This window comes from Salmo salar, chromosome ssa17, assembly GCF_905237065.1.
Source record: "Salmo salar chromosome ssa17, Ssal_v3.1, whole genome shotgun sequence".
Taxonomy (NCBI): Eukaryota; Metazoa; Chordata; class Actinopteri; order Salmoniformes; family Salmonidae; genus Salmo; species Salmo salar.
Genome location: NC_059458.1, coordinates 16781837 through 16807860, shown reverse-complemented (window position 1 = coordinate 16807860; position 26024 = coordinate 16781837). Strand labels below are relative to the sequence as shown.

The window sequence follows — 26024 nt, the reverse complement described above, 5'->3', positions numbered from 1 at the left end:
TAAATTGTACTCCTGTCCTCTGTTTATTAACATTAGACAATTAAGACAAATAAATAAAGGAAACATAAAGTAACAGAAGAGACTTTTGCTTTGTTATTTCTATGACCTCAACATTTTATTTAGCATAGCATCCACCCATATATTGTGGACATTTTAAACAATACAAGCTCTGATAGCTCAACACTCCACGTTTTGGTTGAATTCATTTATCGCTTTATTTCCATTGAAGTACTACATCTGATGACAATGGAAATGATCAGCTAACTTTAGATAACCATTCACGTGTATTTATCTGAACGGTTAAGTCTTTCTGTCCACCTCTCCAGATAGCTGAGCAGTTAACCTGGATTTCGCTGACACGCCCGCGCCTGAGTTCCACCTGAGAGGATGGACGCGCTGGAGTCAGAGCTGACTTGCCCAATCTGCCTAGAGCTCTTTGAGGACCCACTGCTCCTGCCCTGTGCCCACAGCCTGTGCTTCGGCTGCGCCCATCGCATCCTGGTATCCCACTGCGCCTCCAACGAGCCCGTCCAGTCCATCGGAGCCTTCCAGTGCCCCACCTGCCGCTATGTCATCTCTCTCAGTCCGCAGCGTGGCCTAGAAGGACTGAAACGCAACGTCACCCTCCAGAACATCATCGCCCGCGTCCAGAGGGCCACCTCCTCCGGCCCCCTGGCCCTGCTGCCCCAGAGCGGGCCCAACTCCCCTAGCGAGGACGCCGGGCGATTCGCCCTGGCCCTGGTCCCCGCCTCCACCGCCATGACCAGCCCTGGGACGCCGCCCAGCCACGTACAGTGCCAGTTCTGCGAGCAGGACCCGCCGCAGAATGCTGTCAAGACGTGCGTGACGTGCGAGGTGTCATACTGTGACGAGTGCCTGCGCGCCACGCACCCCAACAAGAAGCCCTTCACAGGCCACCGTCTGATTGAGCCCATGCCAGACTGCCACCTGCGGGGGCTGCAGTGCCTGGAGCACGAGGAGGAAAAAGTGAACATGTATTGCGTCACCGACGAACAGCTCATCTGCTCGCTGTGCAAACTTGTGGGTAGACACCGAGACCACCAGGTGGCGGCCTTGAGCGACCGCTTCGAGAAACTCAAGGTAAGGGATGACTTTTTGAATGTATGCATGAACCTGGTTGCTATGCTCTGCTGGTGGACATGTTGTTTTGAGGAGGGGCGGCATCAGAACGGCCGTGGATAATGTGTGTGACGGGGTAAAGAATTAAAAGCGAGAAGTGAGGAGCTGTGGAAAGCTGTGTGTGAAGTGAAAAGAGTGAGAAAGTGAGATGCCCGATTGTGCATTCACCATCGTAGGTGTGACTTTGTAAGTGTAATGTTGTGGTGAAGAAATACAGCTACTATATTTTGTTTTGAGTGCACTATAATCCTCACTAACTATGTAGCCTAGATTTCCAACAAAAAATTATGTTATCATATTTTGTTTCATCATTAGCGGAGCGTCCTAATCATACAATTAGTACAAGTACTGCACCGCCCCAAAATGCCAAGATGGTCTCTCTGCATTTCTCCTGTGCAGGCAGTGTGAAAATAGGGGCTTATAAGTGATGAGGAAGATGGCTGCATTCAGAAGGTTGAGGTTAAACAGTGGTAATCGCTCCATTTGGTGAGGGTTGGTTTAATTGAGTGTGACTGGTAGGTTGTGTTAGAGGCTGTTAGGGAGGGCCCACTGGGAGATGGCCTGTTATTACCCCCTCTCTCAGGGGGGAGCTGAAGCACACTCAGGGGGGCTGTCGGATGGGGGCCTGCTGCCATGTGAAGAAGGGTGTCTGTTAGGGCATGGTGGTCCCCAGAAGTGTGGTGTTTGATGGATGTGTCCTATATGGATTCTGCAGAACAAATTAAGACCAGAGTTTGATTTGTGAGAAGGCCATGTGTGATCACTGATTTTCAGTGGCATCTTTTGCAATCTGCTCCATCTCTCCTGTCTATGTTAAGTGGTCTAGAAAAGTGTTCTGATTACAGAAGTAACACATGAAGTCCAAATGTAACTATTATCAATGCTTAATTTGTAAATCGGGAGGTTCTCAAACAAAAAGTGAGCACGAGAGGGGGGTGACCTGTGAGGATCTGAGGTACCGGAATGCATGATAAAAAAACTGCTTTATAATAAAGCATTGCAAACATATCATCGTATTTGCCTAGTGGCATAGAGCAGTAGAGTAGAGGCACTTGCAGAAGTTGCACAAATGGCGACATCATTTGTTGCCTATGGTCTGGGAAGAATGTGTCCTTTTATAAAAGCATTTCATACAATTCTACTTCATTTTAAGTGACTGGTGACTTTAGCAGAATCTTTTTTTAATACAGCACAAATTATAGAAATTACAGGCTACTTTGACACTGACAAACTGATAATCTGAGATCAATAAAAACGACCTTGTTTTGAATCCATCAATAGCCTAGGCATAGATGTGTGGAGACACACAAAGGCTGCATTTATACAGGCAGCACAATTCTGATATTTTTTTTCTTCTTCGCTAATTGGTCTTAGATCAGCTCTGGAAACGATCTGATGTGATTGGTCAAAAGACCAATTAGTTGAAAGAATATCAGAATTGGGCTGCCTGTCTAACACTGCCATTTTGTACAGTCTGAGGTAGAAATTAAAATCCTAGAAAAGCTTTCCAGTTTCACTGACTCACCCAATGATCCACAGCTCACTCACCAGTCATGGACAATGCGCTGGTGTCAACAGCCTCTCTCTCTATTGTTTTACTTTGTAAAACAATGCTGTTCACTGAACAGGCCTATTTGGAAGTTGATCAAATATTTTGGCATCCTACAGACATATTAGAGTCTTCTCTTTTTAGCAGTAGCTATTTGCTTTCCAACCTATGTTTTCCTGCGATTGTATTTGAAATATTGCGAAAGGTCTGTTTTGGCCGCATGATATTCACTGGCAGATTTGCCGCGCGTTCCCGAGGCCAATCCTTGTGTTATTTTCATTAAGCTATTGATCCTCTGTGGCTAAATTATAGACATATTCCTGGTGTAGAATTCTGAATCATTTCATTTATTTCAGAACAGACAGCAGCAATTCTATAATTTAGTGCAACACTGGAGAGGTGATAGTTGCAGGCTCGCGTCTATCAGAGCAAGAGAGACGGGGAGATATAGATATAGATATAGAAAATGAATATCATTCTAGTTCTGTGAGTGATTCAATGGCCACCAGACTACAATGTTGCGCGAACCATAAACCCGGGCCGGGTTAACCTTTTCACATGACCTTTTTTAGGGGGCAGATCTCTTTGATTTGAATTTTTACATCGTAAACAGTGTAAATAATGCTTCATGCCAGGAGCGGTAGGCTACCGGATCCTGGCAAAACTTAAAGGTGCCGGATCCTATTCCGGCAGGATCTGGGCCAAACTAACCACTGACTATTATGTTCAGTGTGTATTGCAAACAGTGAAAAAAAAATGTCATGCCATGAGAGGTAGGCTACCGGATCCTTGCAAAACTGAGAGGTGTTGGATCCTATTCCGGAAAGGTCCAGCTCAAATGAAGCACTGGCTATTTTTGTTTTTCAGAGAGATGAACCATTGATGGAGCGTTTTTTATTCTACACTACAGTGTCTTTCTGCCTCACTTCCATATTATGTATGCGTTATTACAGACAGATGCATTCAGATTAAGGTCAGTGGATCTCCCAATTAGTACACTGAATAATTTCATAGTGGTATACATGCATTTCTCATGGATCTTCTGCTGCCCCTAGGTGAGTCTAAAAAATGCTGCCCCCCTCAAAACTAGAATGGGTACCTAGGTGCATGACTACAGACTTGCTCTGGGGCTTTGGGGTTCTTGGTTATAAAATGGAGATAATTCCTGATGCAGTGACAACGCAATACCACGTGTGCACTGCAATTGCAAAATAAACACATTTCTACCTACTGTAGAGGAAGAACATGCTGATGTATGTCCAGTGAAGTGGATCTTTTTGGGGGGTAATATTCTCAGTGTTGAGAATCCTTGACATTTTCCTATTTGACAACAGTAACAATTAAGCAACAGAATACAAACATTTGCTTCCATTTGGAGCCGAATGAACACAACCCAGGATTGGCTTACGATTGGTTAATACTCTCACTCTGCGACAGACCTGCATCAAAAGGCCTCGTGCTGTCGTCTAATCTCTCTCACTTCACCTTTTGAAGGATTTAAAGATGTGTAGTGTCATGAAAACACTCCTGTAAGGGTAGGCGAAGCTCGAATGTAGGTCACTACTACCAGAACCCTTTGCACCACACCATGTAAAATTCATGCAGTATTGATTTGACTTTTAATTACTCTTGAAAGAAAACATTAAGGATCATTAAACGTGTACTCATATTACGCTGAGCTACCGAACGATTGAAGGGAAATTACTGTCCTATGATTGCAGTATTTTCAGTGGTGGCAGTGGGCCTCTGTGAAGGGGCTAGGTCATTGTGCCTACACCCTTTCCTTTTGGGAGATAAAATTACCATTTCACGGAAACGTACAGAGAGAGGAAATGGTTCAAAATAGCATCAGAGGTCCATGGATCTGGGTCATAGAGGAAGCTCTGATCTAACAATGCAGAATCATGATAAACTTGTAGTAGCTAAGCAAAGACCTTTGACTGTCCTCTGTCTTCCTCCCCTCCCCAATGGCACAGCTCCTGGCTTGGCCATAACTCTTCACTTTACTCAGCCCCACTACAACTTCTTCCCCCCATGCCCTGGAGTAATCGAGTCATACTGTTACATGGTCATGACCCTTTCTTTGCCTGCAGCCTTGCCTCTGATCTATGACCGGCCATGCAGATGACTTTGTGTCTCAAGGGTCTAGGCCAAGGGACGGACCACAGACAACACAAGCATTGACTGTTTCGGAAGTGTTATCATGTACAGTACGTTATGCAGCATTATGGCTTGCATTTTGCACAACTGGCAGAGTAGTGTCAGGAGAAACGTTACGTTTATCATGAACACTGCAAATAGATGGTAAATAGTGATATAAATGATTTTGTATACATTTGATGTCAACAAAACGAATGGCACAAAATCACATGGAATTAATGCAGATGTACTTCATGGATGGATCCTGCAACTTTCCCACATGGTGTGCACATGAAGGAGTCCATTAAGGGACAGTAAATAGCTGAAAGCTGCTTGCCTTTCTTCGTAAACAAAATCACTGAGTTTATATCAGACGGAAACAGCTTGGGAAAATGAAACAGGAGAAATGGAGAACTGATGGAGATGAAGAGAAAGTTGACGCAGATAAAGTGTGGAGAACGTAATGGCACACAAACAAACAAACTAACACTGAGACAAGATACACAAGCAATACAAACACATTAAGAATAAAGCAAGATGTGAGAAGTTGACGTACAGTACATCAGAGAAGTTGATATACAGTCTATGGCTGTTACAACATTATGTATCCTCTGCTCAACAACCAACAAGATCTTATGGTCTCACTTCAGTATTCAACGTTTGCACAGGGGGGACAAACGTCAAAACTCAACAGCTGCGTTTAGACATTAATTCCGACTGGTTAAGGTAAGGGTTAAGGTTTGGGATAGGGTTAAACCCTGTGAGACCCAAGCATAGGCCTGAACCTTACCGAAACATAGCATTGGCCTAAACCTGATTATGGTTTAGGGTTGTTTTTTTTAATGGAAAAGTTGCAAAAATTCACCATTGGACATCAATGGTAGGAAGAATTTGTGTGAAGAAAACCTGGGGGTCCTGGGGGTATGATCTTTGACCCTCTGTAACTTTCTCACTCATCATTACTAATGATTCATTCAGGATGATCCGTAATCATGTTAGCATCCACATTTATGTAGAATTGTTTAGAAACATGTTCTATTCTCATTTACAATATAAGTGACTCCAAAATGACACAAAACATTAATGACCATATAATTCTATTGGCATAAAATAATCAGAAACTCAACCAAAACGGACTGCAAATGCATCCGATACGTTTGTAGAGTCACACGCTTGATGTAGTCATTGCGTGCTAGGAATATGGGAGCAAATACTAAACTTTTGATTACTTTCTTAATAAGAATCTTTAGGGGAGTCAATCATTTTGACACCTACCTTTTTGAGTAAAAAAAATACGACTTGTTAAACGAAATCTCTTTCTCTGAGCAATTGGTTTAGTATAAAATAATATAATTTCCCTTTTTTTTGCATACAGTTTAGCTCAGTATTTCTATTATTTATTTCATACAGTCATTATTGCTCATCTTTATCAAGGATGTTAATAATTTCGGGCACAGTACATCTAAAATGAAGTTATATTGTCTGAAATAGAAAAATGCATCAACTTGATGTAAGGCGTGTATATGGGAGGCGAAGTCAAGTGCAGGAGAGCGGAGTATAATAAACAGGTGCACTTTAATACCGGTTAACATATGACAGCAACTAACACATACTAGTGCCAAAAACACGGTCTAAAACAAAAGTGAAGCGCCTGACAAATATCCATGTAACAATAAACAATCACTCTGTCACAGTATCCAACGAAGGTGGCGCCCCTCCTCGGTCGGGCGGTGCTCGGCGGTCGTCGTCGCCGGCCTATTAGCTGCCACCGATCTATGTTTCTGTGTCTTTTGGTTTTGTCTGTCTATCCCGCACCTGTTTCGTGTCTGTCATTAGTGGGGGGTTATTTAGTGTGTATTTTCAGTTTGGGTTCTCGTGCGGGATTGTTTTATGTCAACTCTGGACAGTTGTGAGTGAGTGCTGCGCTCGTTGCTAATTATATTTACCGGGCTGCGCCCCGTGCGTCTTTTGTTTTGGGAACGTGTTTTCCCGAGTTTAATTTATGTGCGCCCTGTGCCTTTCGGCTTCTTGTGTTTTTCCCGGATTTTCTATTAAAACCCACTATTACTCCGGACCTCTGTCTCCTGCACCTGACTCTGCCTCTCTACTGATCCTGGTAATCGTGACACACTCACAAATACAACATGGGGAACAGAGGGTTAAATAATAAACAAGTAATTGGTTAAGTGAAGCCAGGTGTGATAAGACAAAGACAGAAATAATGGAAAATGAAAAGTGGATCGGCGGTGGCTAGAAAGCCTGTGACGTCGACCGCCGAACGCCGCCCAAACAAGGAGATGGACTGACTTCGGCGGAAGTCATGACACTTGATCAATCTACAAAACTGTAGTTTGCTATCAAAACATTTATTTTTGAAAGGATCGACTATTTTGTGGATTTTCTATGTATGAAGAACATCTAACTTATTTTAAATAATATTTGGTTGTCCTTTCTGCTTTAACTTGAAGAGTTAACCTCCTGTCTTACCTCTTTACCTTAAAATAAAGGATCATCAATGGCAGTTCTGACCTTACAAATGTATTTTTTTAAAGATATACATTTTTATTATTTTGATATGTAAAGGCAACATCGAAGTTACTCTTATTTGGTTGTCTATCTTTTACTTGTCTATCAACGTATGAAGAGTTTCATTCCAAAACACTATATATCCATCTCATTCTCAGATAAAAAAGTAATACTGCTAGGCTTTGCACTGTCACATGTGGCACACATGCTGGAAGTTAGTCCCACAGTGCCCTCGGCAGGGAAATTCTGTAACATATTGTTTTTATAAAGAACTGTCCGAAATATACATTTGTGACATCAATATTTATTATCCAGAGCAACTTACAGTTAGTGCATTCATGTTGAGATACCTTGGTGAGACAACCATACACGACAGTCAAATACACACGATATGAACATTCCATTCCAGCTTAACAATGGATATATACAGTTGAAGTCGGAAGTTTACATACACCTTAGCCAAATACATGTAAACTCCGTTTTTCACAATTCCTGACATTTAATCCCTGTTTTAGGTCAGTTAGGATCACCACTTTATTTTAAGAATGTGAAATGTCAGAATAATAGTAGAGAGAATGATTTATTTCAGCTTTTATTTCTTCATCACATTCCCAGTGGGTCAGAAGTTTACATACACACAATTAGTATTTGGTAGCATTGCCTTTAAATTGTTTAACTTGGGTCAAACATTTCAGGTATTCTTCCACAAGCTCCCCACAATAAGTTGGGTGAATTTTGACCCATTCCTCTTGACAGAGCTGGTGTAACTGAGTCAGGTTTGTAGGCCTCCATGCTCGCACACGCTTTTTCAGTTCTACCCACAAATTGTCTATAGGATTGAGGTCAGGGCTTTGTGATGGCCACTCCAATACCTTGACTTTGTTGTCCTTAAGCCATTTTGCCACAACTTTGTAAGTATGCTTGGGGTCATTGTCCATTTGGAAGACCCATAACTTCCTGACTGATGTCTTGAGGTGTTGCTTCAATAGATCCACATAATTTTCCTCCCTCATGATGCCATCTATTTTGTGAAGTGCACCAGTCCCTCCTGCAGCAAAGCACCCCCACAACATGATGCTGCCACCCCGTGCTTCACGGTTGGGATGGTGTTCTTCGGTTTGCAAGCCTCCCCCTTTTTCCTCCAAACATAATGATGGTCATTAAGGACAAACAGTTCTATTTTTGTTTCATCAGACCAGAGGACATTTCTCCAAAAGGTATGATCTTTGTCACCATGTGCAGTTGCAAACCGTAGTCTGCCGTTTTTATGCCAGTTTTGGAGCAGTGTCTTCTTCCTTGCTGAGCGGCCTTTCAGGTTTTGACGATGTAGGACTCGTTTTACTGTGGATATAGATACTTTTGTACCTGTTTCCTTCAGAATCTTCACAAGGACCTTTGCTGTTGTTCTGGGATTGATTTGCACTTTTCGCATCAAATTACGTTCATCTCTAGGAGACAGAACGCGTCTCCTTCCTGAGCGGTATGACGGCTGCGTGGTCCCATGGTGTTTATACCTGCATACTATTGTTTGTACAGATGAACGTGGTACATTCTGTAACGAGGGTCGTCTAATGGGGACCAAGACGCGGCGTGTGATGTGCTCATATTTACTTTTATTTAACTCAAAATCAAACAAACAACAAAACGACCGTAAACAGTCCCGTCAGGTGCAACATACACAAAACAGGAAACAACCACCCACAAAACACAGGAAAAAACACCCCTACTAAAAAGGACCTTCAATTAGAGGCAACGAGGAACAGCTGCCTCCAATTGAATGTCAACCCAATTGATGTCAAGCAAAGAGGCACTGAGTTTGAAGGTAGGCCTTGAAATACATCCAATTGATTCAAATGATGTCAATTAGCTTATCAGAAGCTTCTAAAGCCATGACATAATTTTCTGGAATTTTCCAAGCTGTTTAAAGTCACAGTCAACTTAGTGTATGTAAACTTCTGACCCACTGGAATTGTGATACAGTGAATTATAAGTGAAATAATCTGTCTCTAACCAATTTTTGAAAAAATTACTTGTGTCATGCACAAAGTAGATGTCCTAACTGACTTGCCAAAGCTATAGTTTGTTAATAAGAAATTTGTGGAGTGGTTGAAAAACGAGTTTTAATGTCTCCAACCTAAGTGTATGTAAAATTACGACTTCAACTGTAGCTTTTAGACATCTAAAATCTATGAATTAAACATCTGAGAACAGCAAAATGTTGCAGACACATGAAGTGTCCCATAATTAAGTAATCACTTATACTGATAAAACACAAATGCAAGAAATATGTGGATATAGCGTTTTGGAACGAAACTCTTCATGTGAATGTGGCCCTTTGTCTCAGTTTTGCAACCTTTTAACCCCAATAATTTTTACAACAATTACAAAACTACTTCGAGGTCTGGTTCAAAATTATTATATACATTACCAGTCAAAAGTTTGGACACACCTACTCATTCAAGTGTTTTTGTTTATTTTGTCGTGTCTGGACTATCATTAAATGTGAAGACTGTATATAATCAAATCAATTCTCTAGGTTTAATTATTACGTGATTAAACTAATCATGTAAACATTAATTAACTAGGAAGTCAGGGCACCAGGGGAAAATGTAAGAGTTAGAGTTATAATTTCCCGAATTTAACTCTTCAGATATTTTAATATCTGATCCATTGGTCTTCTATTAATGATTTATTATTATTATCAGTTCTCATTCCAAACATTGTAAAATTCTTGGTTATCTGCACGAACCCTATTTTCCATAATGAATTAGAAATATACAAATTGGCTTAATTATTTATTTACTTTCTAACTAAATTATCACACAGAATGACATAATAAACATACAGTAGATATTGGTTACTAACAATGATAGAAAAGTCCCTAGTGGGCTAAGCCGATATGATGGCGTGGTAGACAAAGGAAAGGGGTGGGGACTGAGAAAGAGCTGGAAAGACAAAATGGATTCAATACACACAGTGGATAATTGCTAATACACTGCTCAAAAAAATAAAGGGAACACTTAAACAACACAATATAACTCCAAGTCAATCACACTTCTGTGAAATCAAACTGTCCACTTAGGAAGCAACACTGATTGACAATAAATGTCACATGCTGTTGTGCAAATGGAATAGACAGTAGGTGGAAATTATAGGCAATTAGCAAGACACCCCCAATAAAGGAGTGGTTCTGCAGGTGGGGACCACAGACCACTTCTCAGTTCCTATGCTTCCTGGCTGATGTTTTGGTCACTTTTGAATGCTGGCGGTGCTTTCACTCTAGTGGTAGCATGAGACGGAGTCTACAACCCACACAAGTGGCTCAGGCAGTGCAGCTCATCCAGGATAGCACATCAATGCGAGCTGTGGCAAGAAGGTTTGCTGTGTCTGTCAGCGTAGTGTCCAGAGCATGGAGGCGCTACCAGGAGACAGGCCAGTACATCAGGAGACGTGGAGGAGGTCGTAGGAGGGCAACAACCCAGCAGCAGGACCGCTACCTCCGCCTTTGTGCAAGGAGGAGCAGGAGAAGCACTGCCAGAGCCCTGCAAAATGACCTCCAGCAGGCCACAAATGTGCATGTGTCTGCTCAAACGGTCAGAAACAGACTCCATGAGGGTGGTATGAGGGCCCGACGTCCACATGTGGGGGTTGTGCTTACAGCCCAACACCGTGCAGGGCGTTTGGCATTTGCCAGAGAACACCAAGATTGGCAAATTCGCCACTGGCGCCCTGTGCTCTTCACAGATGAAAGCAGGTTCACACTGAGCACGTGACAGACGTGACAGAGTCTGGAGATGCCGTGGAGAACGTTCTGCTGCCTGCAACATCCTCCAGCATGACCGGTTTGGCGGTGGGTCAGTCATGGTGTGGGGTGGCATTTCTTTGGGGGGCCGCACAGCCCTCCATGTGCTCGCCAGAGGTAGCCTGACTGCCATTAGGTAGCGAGATGAGATCCTCAGACCCCTTGTGAGACCATATGCTGGTGCAGTTGGCCCTGGGTTCCTCCTAATGCAAGACAATGCTAGACCTCATGTGGCTGGAGTGTGTCAGCAGTTCCTGCAAGAGGAAGGCATTGATGCTATGGACTGGCCCGTCCATTCCCCAGACCTGAATCCAATTGAGCACATCTGGGACATCATGTCTCGCTCCATCCACCAACGCCACGTTGCACCACAGACTGTCCAGGAGTTGGCGGATACTTTAGTCCAGGTCTGGGAGGAGATCCCTCCAGGAGACCACCCGCCACCTCATCAGGAGCATGCCCAGGCATTGTAGGGAGGTCATACAGGCACGTGGAGGCCACACACACTACTGAGCCTCATTCTGACTTGTTTTAAGGACATTACATCAAAGTTGGATCAGCCTGTAGTGTGGTTTTCCACTTTAATTTTGAGTGTGACTCCAAATCCAGACCTCCATGGGTTGATAAATTGGATTTCCATTGATTATTTTTGTGTGATTTTGTTGTCAGCACATTCAACTATGTAAAGAAAAAAGTATTTAATAAGATTATTTCTGTCATTCAGATCTAGGATGTGTTGTTTAAGTGTTCCCTTTATTTTTTTGAGCAGTATACTTTGCACATGAACGGCCGCTCATTCTGAAAGAAATTGCAATGTTGTTGTCTCTCTGTTGAAAACAGTCTATCATCCTGTAGAGTTCATAAGAGTCTCTGGTTAACTTTCCCAGATGTCACAATGTATTTTGTGGTTGTAGGTGGTTAGGATGGTTACTTCAGAGTACCATTTGGAAATGTTCTCATAGAATAGATGCTTTGGCAGTTGTCAGTATTCTCGTACTAGGTTTACGTAATTTCAAGCTGCAGACTCGTAGTTCGTGCCAACTAGAATTTGCTCCTTCTTCTGTAGTGATCGACAGTCTCAGAGTTTAACCATTTCCAGCAGTGTAGCCAAAACTACAGCTGTATGGTCTCAGTGGCTTATAGAATTGTAGCCATTCCAACGTGGGGACGTCATCCTGGCATTCTCTGACTTAATGTATATTTTGTAGGATAGTGTTTTATTCTCTTGTGGAAGAAGGGGCAGTTCTATGATGCCTAATGTGATGTCTGGGCTCACGGGGGTGTGGCCACTGACTAGTCAATCCTTATATGAAAATCCATACTCTCATTTAGAAGGTTAACATCACATTACATCTTTTCACAAATAGTTTCATGTTTAATCACATATGTTTCAACATATTTAGATGTATACTTGACAGCTGGGAAATGTACACTTTAAGAGATACAGTTATGTGTGTTTCCTGTCGTTCATGAGATCACCAAATGAAACACACTCGTCATGACTGTCCTTTAAGTGTCCACGGACCATTCCCACATTCTCAAAAGTCGAAATATTGTTTAGTTCTTCAAAGTAGCCACCCTTTGCATTGATGACAGTTTTGCACACTCTTGGCATTCTCTCATCCAACTCATCCAAAACCATTTCAAATGGGTTGAGGTCGGGTGATGCACCACTCCATCACTCTCCTTCTTGGTCAAATAGCCCTTACACCGCCTGGAATTGTGTTTTGGGTCATTGTCCTGTTGAAAAACAAATGATAGTCCCATTAAGTGCAAACCAGATGGGATGGCATATCGCTGCAGAATGCTGTGGTAGCCATGCTGGTAAAGTGTGCCTTGAATTCTAAATAAATCACAGACAATGTCACCAGCAAAGCACCCCCACACCATCACACCTCTTCCTCCATGCTTCACGGTGGGAACCACACATGCGGAGATCATCCCTTCACCTACACTGTGTCTTACAAAGACATGGCAGTTGGAACCAAAAATCTCAAATTTGGACTCATCAGACTAAAGGACACATTTCGACCGGTCTAATGTCCATTGCTTGTGTTTCTTGGCCCAAGCAAGTCTCTTCTAATTATTGGTGTCCTTTAGTACTGCTTTCTTTGCAGCAATTCAACCATGAAGGCCTGATTTACGCTGTCTCCTCTGAACAGTTGATGTTGAGATGTGTCTGTTACTTGAACTCTGTGAAGTATTTAATTGGGCTGCAATCTGAGGTGCAGTTAACTCCAATTAACTTTTCTCTGCAGCAGAGGTAACTCTGGGTCTTCCTTTCCTGTGGCGGTCCTCATGAGCGCCAGTTTCAATATAGTGCTTGATGGTTTTTGCTACTGCACTTGCAGAACCTTTGAAAGTTGATATTTTTCTGATCGACTGACCTTCATTGTCACGGCTGTCGAAAGGAGCAGACCAAAGTGCAGCGTGGTTGTAGTTCCACATTTTATTAAATCCGTTAAACTTTGCAAAACATAAATAACTGAATTGACAAAGACAACAAACCGTGACGCAGAGAGAAACAAACACTACTCAAAATATAATAACCCACAAAAACCCAAGAAAAACCCCTACTTAAATATGATCTCCAATCAGAGGTAACGAGGACCAGCTGCCTCCAATTGGAGATCAACGCAAACAACCCCAACATAGAAATAGAAAAACTAGAACTTAAACATAGAAATAGAAAACATAGAAAAACACAAAACACCCCCTGTCACGCCCTGACCTACTCTACTATAGAAAATGACATCTTATTAGGGTCAGGACGTGACATTCATGTCTTAAAGTAAGTCTCTTTGCTTATTTGAGCTGTTCTTTCCATATTTTGGACTTGGTCTTTTACCAAAAAGGGTTATCTTCTGTATACCACCCTACCTTGTCACAAGACAACTGATTGGCTCAAAAGCACTACAAAGGAAAGAAATTACACAAATTAACTTTTAACAAGGCACACCTGTGAATTGAAATGCATTCCAGGTGACTACCTCATGAAGCTGGATGAGAGAATGCCATGAGTGTGCAAAGCTTTCATCAAGGCAAAGGGTGACTACTTTGAAGAATCTGAAATATAAAATATATTTTGATTTGTTGAACACTTTTTTGGTTAATACATGATTCCATACGTGTAATTTCATAGTGTTGATGTGTTCACTATGATTCTACAATGTAGAAAATATAAAAAATAAAGAAAAACCCTTGAATGAGTAGGTGTTCTAAAACTTTTGACCGGTTGTGTAGGCTTCCAAACTCTGTTTTAGACAATGCTGACTTTATGACCAACATTATTCTATTTACACTTTGTAGTAGGTGTGTCCAAACTTTTGACTGGTACTGTATATATATTTTTACATAATCACTACATCTTAGACAAGACAGCAAAAAATCCTCAAGTCATGTACTTGCATTGATGGCTACCAACATATGCTTTTGTAGGGGGACCATTGTAGTCTCAGTCGAATGGACAGGGTTCTAATGTTTCAGAGGCTACTAATGCCAAAGTAATCATACTGACACACAACAAATACTACTAAGAGATAAATATGGTTCTAAGGAAATGCATACAGTGTTTGACACAATTTTTTAGTTTAGGACCTGTATATGATGCAATATAGGTAGCGTTGCATTTTTGCAACTGTGGTTCTCAAAGGGATAAAACAGAAAAACGGTTAAAATTAGGCATTCATTCCGACTGTTTGGGATAGGGTTAAAACATAAAAAATATGAAAGAGTGCCTAGCACTGGGATTGAAACCTCGATCCTCAGAGCCGTAGCTTGGGGTTCAAGCCCTTCCTCTATCCAAACCCACAACGCCCTATCAAGCCGCGAGCCTACTAGATGGTAATAGGTGCTCACATTGCCCCTAGTGGATGGTATCGAAGGCATCTCCCGACGTCCTGGGAATCTGGACAAACGTTGAATACTGCGGATCTGGTGTGACCTGACTGCAACACCAGCGCTAGAGGGAGTAGTGACGTGTGATGACCCGGTAGACATTTTTCAGAGCATCAGACTGCTTGTTCAGGGACACCCGGACACAGAATGAGCAGGAAAACAATGTCCCACCTGCCTATGTGAAAGAGACAGTGGTGTAGCAACAGTATAGGATAATCGGTCTACTCCCATGACATCACTGCCTGAGGCTAACTATGTCTAACATCACTGCATGTCAGTCAATACCACACACAGTGAGTTAAAACAGGGATAAAACATGTTTCTTGTTGTTATTCCGAACAGGAACCTGTTGCTCAGAGACATTTGGTATTGTGTTATGTAATTGGGGAATGGGCACTGACATGATAGGACATGTAGTTCACTGTCTGCTAGCTTTTGTTCTTTTTTCAAATCAGTGTCTGACCAGCGAATCCAGGTATGCGCTTGCATGTAATTAAATGCCAGGCAAAGCACGAAAACCAGCCTAGTTGCCCTGATGTAGAGGATGCAGAAGAAGTTATGTCACATGCCATGTTTTATCAGTGACCTTGTTTACAGTATAAAGGTACAGGACCTGACGCACCATAGCAATGATTAATTTATTTTACTCAGGGGTGTGAAGAGTCACTTCAGAGTATGGGAGAAGGAGAAAAGGGCAAAGTCGTACTCCTGAGTCACGCCGTTCATAAAGGCAAACAACGGAGTAGAAATTGACATCCAAAAAGGTTCATACTTACAAATGTATAACAATTTGGGTATTTATAAGCCACACATACATTATAGGTTGACTTTTGCATTAAGATAAAAACAGCCTTGCCAGTCCTCAGCTCTCTTTATGTGTCACACCCTGACCTTAGAGATTCTTGTTATTCTCTATGTTTAGTATCTGTGCCTGACAGAACTGTGCACTTTCGTTTTGTTACTTTGGTATTTTGTTGAAGTGTTTTGTGAATAAAAGTATCATGAACACTTACCACGCTGCGCCTTGGTCCACTTCTACCACCAACGAGAGCCGCTACATTATGCTGTGATCGTGTCACATAAATCGTTTTTTAGATCCCCTTAGTGTTTCCTCCAATATAGATATTATCAGATATTGAATAGTAAACATTTTTCCCTCATAGTAAAAGGGTTCTTACAGGGATCTTAGAAGGTCAAGTAGCAAGAAGCCATTAAAAGTGTGGTGAGTGGTAGCTTTCTTTTGATTAGATACAGATGCTGAAGGAAAGATGTTAGAATGTATTTCCTTCGTAGAACTCCCTGCAACTGCCTTCAATGTCAGCTGACCACACTCAGGAGTAGCTCACTTTTTTTTATAGAACTGTATTTAAATCTCTAAAGTTTCCATATACCCTTCCACTAATGACCAGTGATTTCTCCCAGTTTGAAATGTTAACTACAGAAATGTGGCTAGTGATATTTTGCAATGAAGAGAACTAGTGTATTTGGTAAATGGATACAGTAGGCTGTTATTTCATACACTACATTATCTCCCGCTGAGAGAACATTCAAAATAGAAACTGACTATAAGGATTTAGGTATTCTATCCGCTTTAGTGGCATGTTGGTTTTAAAAACGAACAATTTGAAATATCTATAAATAGGACAATTGCATTGAGTTTGAGTTCAACCATGTGCCTCCTGCTTAATATAAGTCTTACCATTATTGACCTTTCTTTACTCCATATAGTCAAAGGTCTTTCAACAAGAGGTCTTATCCACATGATTTATCTCTCAGTGTGTCTTATTTACACAACACGTTTACAGACAACAGGCTTGGATCACCCCAACATTGTCATACATGATTTATTGTCCAACAGTTTCAAGATATGTAACAGATGCTTCTTTCACATTTCCTCTGACACTCTGATTTATTCTGAGCTCTTACTAGGTGAATAAGAATAACATACTTCATAAATATCCTCAACCCAGAGCGTGTGTCCACTTTAAACTCAGTGAATTGAGAATATTGGCTATAAATACATGAGATCAAGAGTAATTTCTCCTGACCCTAATACAAATTTACAACAGGGACATTTTAATTAATCTTCTCAGGACCGTGGGGGACAAATTCCATTGTATTAATATCAATTTCAGTCGGACATTAGATTGAACATGCTGAGGAGACCATAATGGAGGGAGTCGTTGGTTGGTGACTGAACTACGGTTTTGGTTTCCAGCGATACCTATTCAATATGTCCGATCAAGCAAGAAGTCATGCTAGTAGTCCTTGTAGTATTGCTGTTCTCCTGCATGGGTTCAGTTATTTTTACACCCCCGTTGATCATGCCATCCCCTACGGTCCTTAATGTGTTTTTTTTTGTATGTCATCGTCGTATTAAGGCCATCCATTAGATTGGTAAACCCCCCCAACCGTATTCTTCTGCCTGGCTCGTCTGTTGTTTACGTTGTTTACCCATGGGGCAACTCCATTTAATCCCTACTGAACATCACATTGTGGCTTAATATGGTCGGTTGGGCAATAATATGATAGAATGTTGAAATAAAGAAGACAGGCAGGCAGAATAGGAAGGGGAAAAGGGGGGAAAAAACGTCAGGAAGAACAGCTCACATAAAGACTCTGATAGGTAGATGGGCTGTCAGAGGAGCTTTTGACGCTTCATTTGCCGGTCGGGGGGGTTTATGCATGAGTTTTTTTTTTGCCGGAGTGGCTCAGGCTCTGGCTCAGGCTCTGCCAGTAGTGTTCGGCTGTGAGTCCAGCTCCAGACTGAGTGACCGGGATGAGGCGGTATCGGGACGAGGGACAGGGGCAGCGCCCGGAGGTTAGTGTCCAAATTGTCCAAAAGCAAATGTGACAACCGTGGATGAGATTTTGGAAGGGGAATAGGGGAGGTGGAGGAGGAGAGGGAGGAAGAGGGGGAGGAGGAGGAGGAAGCTTCTCCGTTTTGGCTTCATGATTTTGCTCTCTCTAAAACAGAAATGTAGGACCTCTAACACCTTTTGATCAGCTTGGTTTTGTGTTTATTTTCTCTTGAAAGTATGGTAGGTTGCTTTTCAGGCTTGTTCATAAGAAAAACAAGGACAGTAATTGTTGTTTTCTCTTCTGTCTTCAATAGTAATTTTCTCTTTCTTTTGCAGCAAGCGTTGGATTCCAACCTGAGTCATTTGGTCAAGAGGAACAATGAGTTGGAGGGGTTGATGGGAAAGTTGATCCAGACCTGTCAACATGTAGAGGTGAGCGCTCTATGTCACTGACCATACTATTAGTTCAGAGATGCGTGCACGTGCAAGGTGCATGCTGTATTTAGTTAGTGTCGTGCATGTGATGCAAGCCCAATTCACTGTATGCTGTTCACCTCAGAGAAAACTTTGTTCATTTTTGTTTTGATGTCAAATTTCAAATGAAGAATGATGATTTCCCTGACATGCTTATGCCCATGTTCTCATGTCATCATGAAGTAGTTTATGTGGCCACAGATGCTCCTGTCTCTGCTTGAGTTTGCATATACAATCTTGGTCTACAATTTCAAAATGCACAATGTTTTCCTGATATGTAGGCTACTTATCATTGAGTTGTCAAGCAACACATTATAAACATTGATTATATTATATATGTGTCCAATTTAAATATGCGCATGTGCAATACAATCAGATTATACTGATGTATACGGAGACAAAAGATTGGTTGTGCCACTTCTTTAATGAAGGTTCTTCTGGATTAAGCATTTCTGACCATAGCCACTTGTTCTTGATCTGTGATGATTCAAATTAGAAGTGCCTAAGAGGAAAGAGTCACAGCCCCATGGTGGAAGAGTGGGCTAGGAAATGACATGTCCTGAATCTTTATGACTTATACTCTAAGCAGAGATCGTATTATGTTTCCATGGCCACTGTGACCAGTACACTAAAATGTTTGAGGACAGGCCGCAGGTCCACTTTGGTCATTTCATTTAGCCTTTTAAAATCCACAAACTTGGTCCTTTCAAAACGGATGTATTTAAATAATGCATCAGAGAAAAAGAGGGGAAATATCTGACCTCGTTTTCATGGTGGATGTAGGTCGGAACGAATGTGTACATGGTTTTTAAACACATTAAATAATGAGTGTATAGGCTAACTCTTGAGCTTTTCAGTTTTTGTATGTGTTTGTGTGTGTGTGTGTGTGTGTGTGTGTGTGTGTGTGTGTGTGTGTGTGTGTGTGTGTGTGTGTGTGTGTGTGTGTGTGTGTGTGTGTGTGTGTGTGTGCGCGTGTGTGCGTATGTGCAGCTTGTGCTCAGTGAATCAACTTTGCAAAAGTAATCCGCGTGAATAATTGAGGAATGTGGAATGACTTGCGTACTTATTGTGCAACTCATGAAACGACTTCATTAAATCTGTAGATTTTAATTTGCTATATCCACCCCAAGGATTACAGTTAGAGTTATTTTTAGTATAGTCATCATCACTGTGCCTAAATGTGCAAGGAGTGGAAAGACACCCTTTCTCAGCACTTAAAGAGAGTACACAGGACACGTGTGTACTTTTTGGAGAGACCGCTAAATATTTTAAAGCCTTCTAAAGAAAATCAGCCTCTCTTCCACCTTCTGTTAAAAGTTTGAGCTCTTTTGACGCGCAAATTCCCCAGAAACGCATTTACTTCGGGTTAAATGAATCACTTATGCTCCTGCCAAAGACTCTGTCATGTCCGTCACACCCCCTTGCCATGGCCAAAGGCTGAGCCCACAGTGTGTCAGCCACGTGTACTCATGACGCTGTCATGGCAACATGGCCACAGCATGTGTGTGTGTGCTTGCTTGTCTGTTTTTGTAGGTATATAGGGGAGAGAGAAAGAGACAGAAATGCGGTGCTAATTAATAAGTATTCATCTAATCTAATTAATCTAAGATTTCAAGAGATGCTAGAATGATTTAGGAGGAATTCAGTATGTCCTCACTGAACATCCATCTCCTACTGTAATACAAAGATGGTTCATAAGACCTAAAATCAACAAATATTGCATAGTAGATCAGAGGGAGAGATAGTGGCACTCACCCATGACCTCCTCTAAACCCTGTGAACGTACAGTAGAGAAACCCACTCACAGGGCGAAGGAACCTAATTACTGGCGTTGGAAAAAATGGATCTGTGTGCGTTTCAATGAGTCCCTTTCATATCATAAACAGCCTGTCCACACCAGGGAGTGACCGTAACACACCTCGTTGGCTTGGCAACTCTCAAACAATCCCCTCTTTCACGACTCCCCTCTCTGCTTTTCGCTTCGCTTCGGTTGAAATTTGTCCAGGTGGTGAAATCTGTGTTTCACCAGGACATAACAACGGGCACCGAAGAGGCATCTATTTCAAAGGCCGGTGGTTAGTAAAGTGGATCTGAGTGTGCATGCACAAACCTTCAAGATCTGTAGACTGATCCAAATGCTACATAGAATTGAGCACTGTTAGACTCAGCAAAACACAGGCGCAGGCAGTCCTTATCTTCTGTAGTAGCCAGAAACAAACACACATTAAGGTACTGTGGTTCAATATTGATTCATTCACCTGGAGGTTATTATTTGCAATGCAAAACCAACGGACATCTGAATTATCATTAGTTGAACTACAGCTTTAAATGGATACTGCAAGATTCTGACAATTAATGTTTTTCTACTTTTTTCTAAATCGCGGCCCTGAGACAGGTCGGACATTTTGATAATTACAACCCATTAATGGGATACTGTGAGATCCGTCTTTCGACAAAGCCAGAGTCAGATGAACTCGTGGCTAGCATTTGTATATCTCTGCATGCAGTATGAAAGAAGGTAGAGGTAGATTTGCAAGCCAGTGCTGAGCCACTGCCTACTAGCGTTAGCGCAAACCATGCGCTAGTGTTCCTGCAGACTTCCAGTCATTGTGCTGACGCTAGATATCGTTGGCCCTTGAAACTACTTCTAACTTCCTTCATAATGCACACAGACATAAAAATGGTATCCATGAGTTTGTCTAACTCTGGGTAAGTAGAACAATAAATGGTTTGTACTTACAGTTTACTTAAGGCTATGAATTATCAGACAGATGAATTATGTTTCATCTGTGTTTTTCAGGTCAATGCATCACGGCAGGAGGGAAAGCTGATGGAAGAATGCGACCTCCTAATTGATATCATCCAGCAAAGGAGACAGATCATTGGGACCAAAATCAAGGAGGGAAAGGTAAGTTCCAGGAGTGGCCATGGGTCTGAAAGGGGAATCCCATCCAACACACACACACACAATCCTCTGCACTTTCACTGAGCTGCAGTCTGAACTGTAAGGCCTGGGAGGGAATGTAATAGTAAAACAACAGAAGGGTAAATGTCTCTCGCCTTCTGTTCGGGGTCTGCATTGGATCTGTTGGAAAGTCCACCGTCTGTTCACTCAATTTGTTCATTTATGATGCAAAGCGAACATTTGAACAAGGTCACCAGGGGAATTGGACCATGCTTAATTATCAAAATGTCCGACCTACAGGGCATGTCTCAATTATTTTTACTGACTGACTGAGTTGGAATTCACTCAAAGCTAACTATTTGTTGTCAGAGAGGAAATGAAAAGGACTTCACACTTTGTGTTACTTTTACTTGCTTCAGTTCCCTTGCTGTATTTCTGTTGGCGTTGGAATTACCAATAGCAGTCCAGGGTTAGTCAGAAACCAGGTTCCTGCAGTTTCTCTAAAGGGCGGGACTTCCTTCCTTCCTGGTCTCGTGTCAGGACTTGAGTCAGGAGCGGGGCTTTAAAGTAGAAGTACCAATATCAGGGGCCATAGAGGCAGTTTAGCTCTGGCCTTTCGGCTGGAAATGAAAACCTGCCTAAATGGAAATCCTTTATGGTGGGCGGTTGCCGCTGAGATGATAGAGAGACAATTTGGTATTTTTTCCTGCTCCTACACCTCTGGCATTGTCCAGATATAGGATGCGGGTGACAAGTTGTTTCATATAAATACCAGAAAATTGCAACAGAAATATACACATACGAATGAAACCAAATATTAGTTGTTTAGTTGAGTGGGTCAGAACATGTTGATGAGGGTAGTGTCTCTGACCTAAATACAACATCCAACCAACCACATTTCACAGCCCTCAATCACTCTCTCTAAACCTCTCATTAGGTTAAGAGAAAGCAACAAGCAAAAAACATCTGGATATGATCCCAAACGCCCCATCTGGGCTAAATCTCTAACATCCCTGATGTGGGATTGAGTTAATCACCTTCAACCCATTCTAACTCCTATCTGCTCTATAGGCAGTCCGGATCAGGAAGCTAGCCCAGCAGATCTCCAACTGTAAGCAGTGCATCGAGAGGTCCTCTGCCCTCATCACCCAGGCCGATCAGACCCTGAAGGAGACGGACCACGCCCGATTCCTCCAGACCGCCAAGAGTATCACCGAAAGGTGAGCCAGGCCAGCAAGGAGAGTGTGGTAGAAATTCACTACGAACACTGGGTCTCTGACTATCCATTGGCCATTCACGGTCAATCCAATGTGCAACGTAGTGGGATAGTTGTGAACTAAACCCTCTGGGATATGTGTTTGCGTTAGGGTTTCCATGGCGACAGCCTCCTCTCAGGTCCTGATTCCAGAGATCAACCTGACGGACACGTTTGACACGTTCGCTCTGGACTTCACCAAGGAGAAGAAGCTGCTGGAGAGCCTGGACTACCTCACAGGTATAGAGTACAATCAGCTCTGGTTACTAGTAGTGGTGGGCGCCAAAAGGGATAGTTCAATACAATGTATAATTTGGCAATATCGTGATATACTGTAATATTGTTGCCTATATCATGATATTGCTTTATATCATGATATCTACTATATAAAAGCACTGACAATATATGTGGCTATAATCAATTGTTAAGAGCGTGAGTTGGCATCTCTCTCTACAACCATAACCTAAAAATGTGGTTGAATGCACTTAACCTTACTGTGGTCCAAAGTTCCACATCTACATAATGTCAAAATTGTCTTGGTTATTGTCAATGTTATTGCATGTTATTGCAGTACACATATGAATAGGTTTCTATGAGATCGTGGAAGGGGTTGTTGTTAGGTCTTTGCGATGGCTGAGGGTTTCGCTTGAGGGCTGGCTCACTAAGTGAATTAGTCTGAGTCATCGATGTGTACTCACTGGCGGAGGGTGAGAGCGAGAGAGGTTGAGAGCGAGAGTGGGAGAAAGAAAGAGAGGGAGAGAGAAAGAGAGGGAGAGAGATGAGATGAGAGATGAGAGAGCGGAGGGTTAGGGAGGGGAGGAGAGTGAAATATGTCATCAGCCAAATCACACTGTCAACCTCTGAAATATCATCTGGGCTATAAATGATCATTAGCAAACAAAAGCATTGCAATCAATATAAGTCACTAGCCTTCAGTCCTCCTTTAAGAGCCACAGTAATTTGTTTGAGGTCAAACAACATGCTCAAAGGTGAACTACTGGTATTCCATTGTTATGCCATAACATTTTCCATTCTTATCCTTCTCTAATTTCGCATTACCCATATCTAGCACCAAGTCCTCCGGGCATCAGAGAAGAGCTCTGCACTGCATCGTACGACACCATCACCGTCCATTGGACCTCAGATGACGAGTTCACAGTGCTTTCCTATGAGCTTCAGTATGCTATCTTCACAGGGCAAGCCAACGTTGTCAGTAAGTATCTGGGTGTAGGCAGAAATGCAGTCACACATACCAGAAACACCTCCAAGCACACAACTATCTTCATAGGTCAAGCCAATGTTGTCAGTATGTATCAGGGTGTAAGTTAAACTACCCTCTGGCATACCAGACACACCACCAGACACACAATGGTATCTTCACATGGCAAGCCAATGGTGCTAGTAAGTGCACAGAACGCCTTGAGAGAACACTTTGTGCTCACAATTCTCTCCTGATGATAAATTTTGTATTTTCCAACTCAAAGCCCCGCGATAAATCAAGTGCAAAGCCAAACAGCTGGAGGACTTAAGAATCAAAACCGAATCATGCGTTTCTTCTCATCGAGCCGGTCGACTACAGCCAATGGGGTGAGCTCAAATCTCAGGATCTCAGCTTGAGTTATTACAGTGTCAAAGGGGACAGAGTGGGAAGGAGAGAGGGAGACAAGCTGACTCGGAGCGAATTACAGTCATAACACGAATCAGTGCTCAGAGCTCTCCTCCCCCACGGATCACGCCTGAACGCCACACTCATGCATACTTCGCTGGGCAAGCAATATAAAATGAGGTCATGGGATGGGAAATATAGCTTCTTAGATGAAGAGAACAGAGGGGGAAGTGTGGCTCGATGAAAGCGGACGGCTAACAAGGTTATAGGATGTCATGAGAATAAATAGGATATGATGTCTCGTATTGTGAGCATCTAACTTCACTTCAAACAATAGCATTTTAGCAACAGCTAAAAAAATAAGAGAACACTGAAAACTACCAGAACTATAGCTTTAATATTGCAATACATCCCCAGCGTTGCTGCAATTTGGAACAAGAGCCGCTGGCTTTTTCCATGCTTTAATCATGTTGAAAACTCCAGTGTCCCCAAGTTGAATGCCTTTTTGAACGTCTTTCGATACCGTTATACAAAATGAATGAACATAAATGTATAATAGAAGTCGCCGATGTTCACCCTTGAATGATAATTGAACATAACAATTGTGTCAGATGCTGTCTTTGGAACTCCATTGAGCAGAAGACCCTCTAAGGGTCTTTTTTATTTTTTTATTTTTTAAGTCTACCAACATCAGCACTTTTCATGAGGGGTGGCGTAAACCCAATGTGACACCAGTTTTTTTCCACTTCCTCCTCTCCTCATCCTCTGCACACGCTATGTTCTCTTCCCGCTCTAGTTTCACATCCAATCACCAGGTCTAAGCTCTGGGCTGAGGCTGAGGTGTTGTCACAATGTCACATCTTAGAAATGTCTCCGAAAACACGGCAGAGGAAAACGGGTGACGGCAAACACTGGTCCCATAGGGTCTCACTCAGCGTCATTTAATTGCAGGGCAATTTAATAACTCACTGTGTTTTCTCTCACCAATGTAAATGATGTGTGACAGACACTCCGTTCCAAAATGGCTGCCATGTGTGAGGTGAGAATGGCGCGTTTCCATTTAAAATATTGGCAAACGTGCGGTACATTCACAGTGCACTATACATTTACAGCAGGGCAGCCTTCAGAACACACGTTAGACGTGATGACGGGGTATGATGGGACATGGTAGCCTATAGGGACGGACAAAAAGGTGTAATGGGTTCGCACTCAAGAAGATGTCACGTGAAGCATACGGAGAATACACTGTGCACTCAGCACGATGGCCGCTCTGTCAGAGAATTAAGCCTACGGGCATCAATGTGGCACAGCACAGCTTAGTATAGGCCTATCAATGTACAGCACAGCTTAGTATAGGCCTATCAATGTACAGCACAGCTTAGTATAGGCCTATCAATGTACAGCACAGCCAGTCCCATGGAACAGCACAGCCATTGAGAGGTGACTGACCTCCCCCGTCCTAACACCCACAGAAACCACATGAAACAGCAGAGTAGAGTGAATGGCAATAGAAAGGGAATGTGTTGGATCCTAATAAATGAATCACTGCTAATGGCATAATGCTGCGTTGCATTCTGGCTGACTGTCTTTTTGAACATCACCGGCATTTGTCATAATGACTTGACTTTGTATGATAAATTACCCCTTAATTCCACATGTCTACTACACCCTCCGACACCAAAGTCCTTTTGGACAAGAATCATTGTCTGAACACACTGATCATGCATCCTTCCCCTCTCACTTGGGTATGATTAAAAGGCCATAGAATTGATTGAGGAAATGACTGATAGTGGAATTTGGACCACTCCTCTCTATCCTATAGCTATGGTCTCCTAGGACCACATGAATCAACTTCCTCCCCTCCTAACACAAACAAACTCAAACCTACACCTCTCTCACACTATAGATAAGACTTCCCTAACTAAAGAAT

The 26024-nt window shown here is 42.4% G+C and overlaps 1 protein-coding gene across 2 annotated transcripts in view; it reads left to right on the top strand.

The window, feature by feature from the left end:
- The window catches only part of LOC106575281 (E3 ubiquitin-protein ligase Midline-1), a 60896-nt gene that overhangs the window by 30348 nt on the left and 4524 nt on the right, over positions 1-26024 (top strand). For both annotated transcript variants that reach the window (XM_014151709.2, XM_014151708.2), the window contains exons 2-7: positions 327-1101; positions 18191-18286; positions 21129-21236; positions 22305-22453; positions 22601-22728; positions 23558-23701. In XM_014151709.2, the coding sequence (XP_014007184.1) occupies positions 388-1101; positions 18191-18286; positions 21129-21236; positions 22305-22453; positions 22601-22728; positions 23558-23701 (1339 nt within the window). In that variant the 5' untranslated portion in view covers positions 327-387. The remainder of the gene's footprint in view (positions 1-326; positions 1102-18190; positions 18287-21128; positions 21237-22304; positions 22454-22600; positions 22729-23557; positions 23702-26024) is intronic.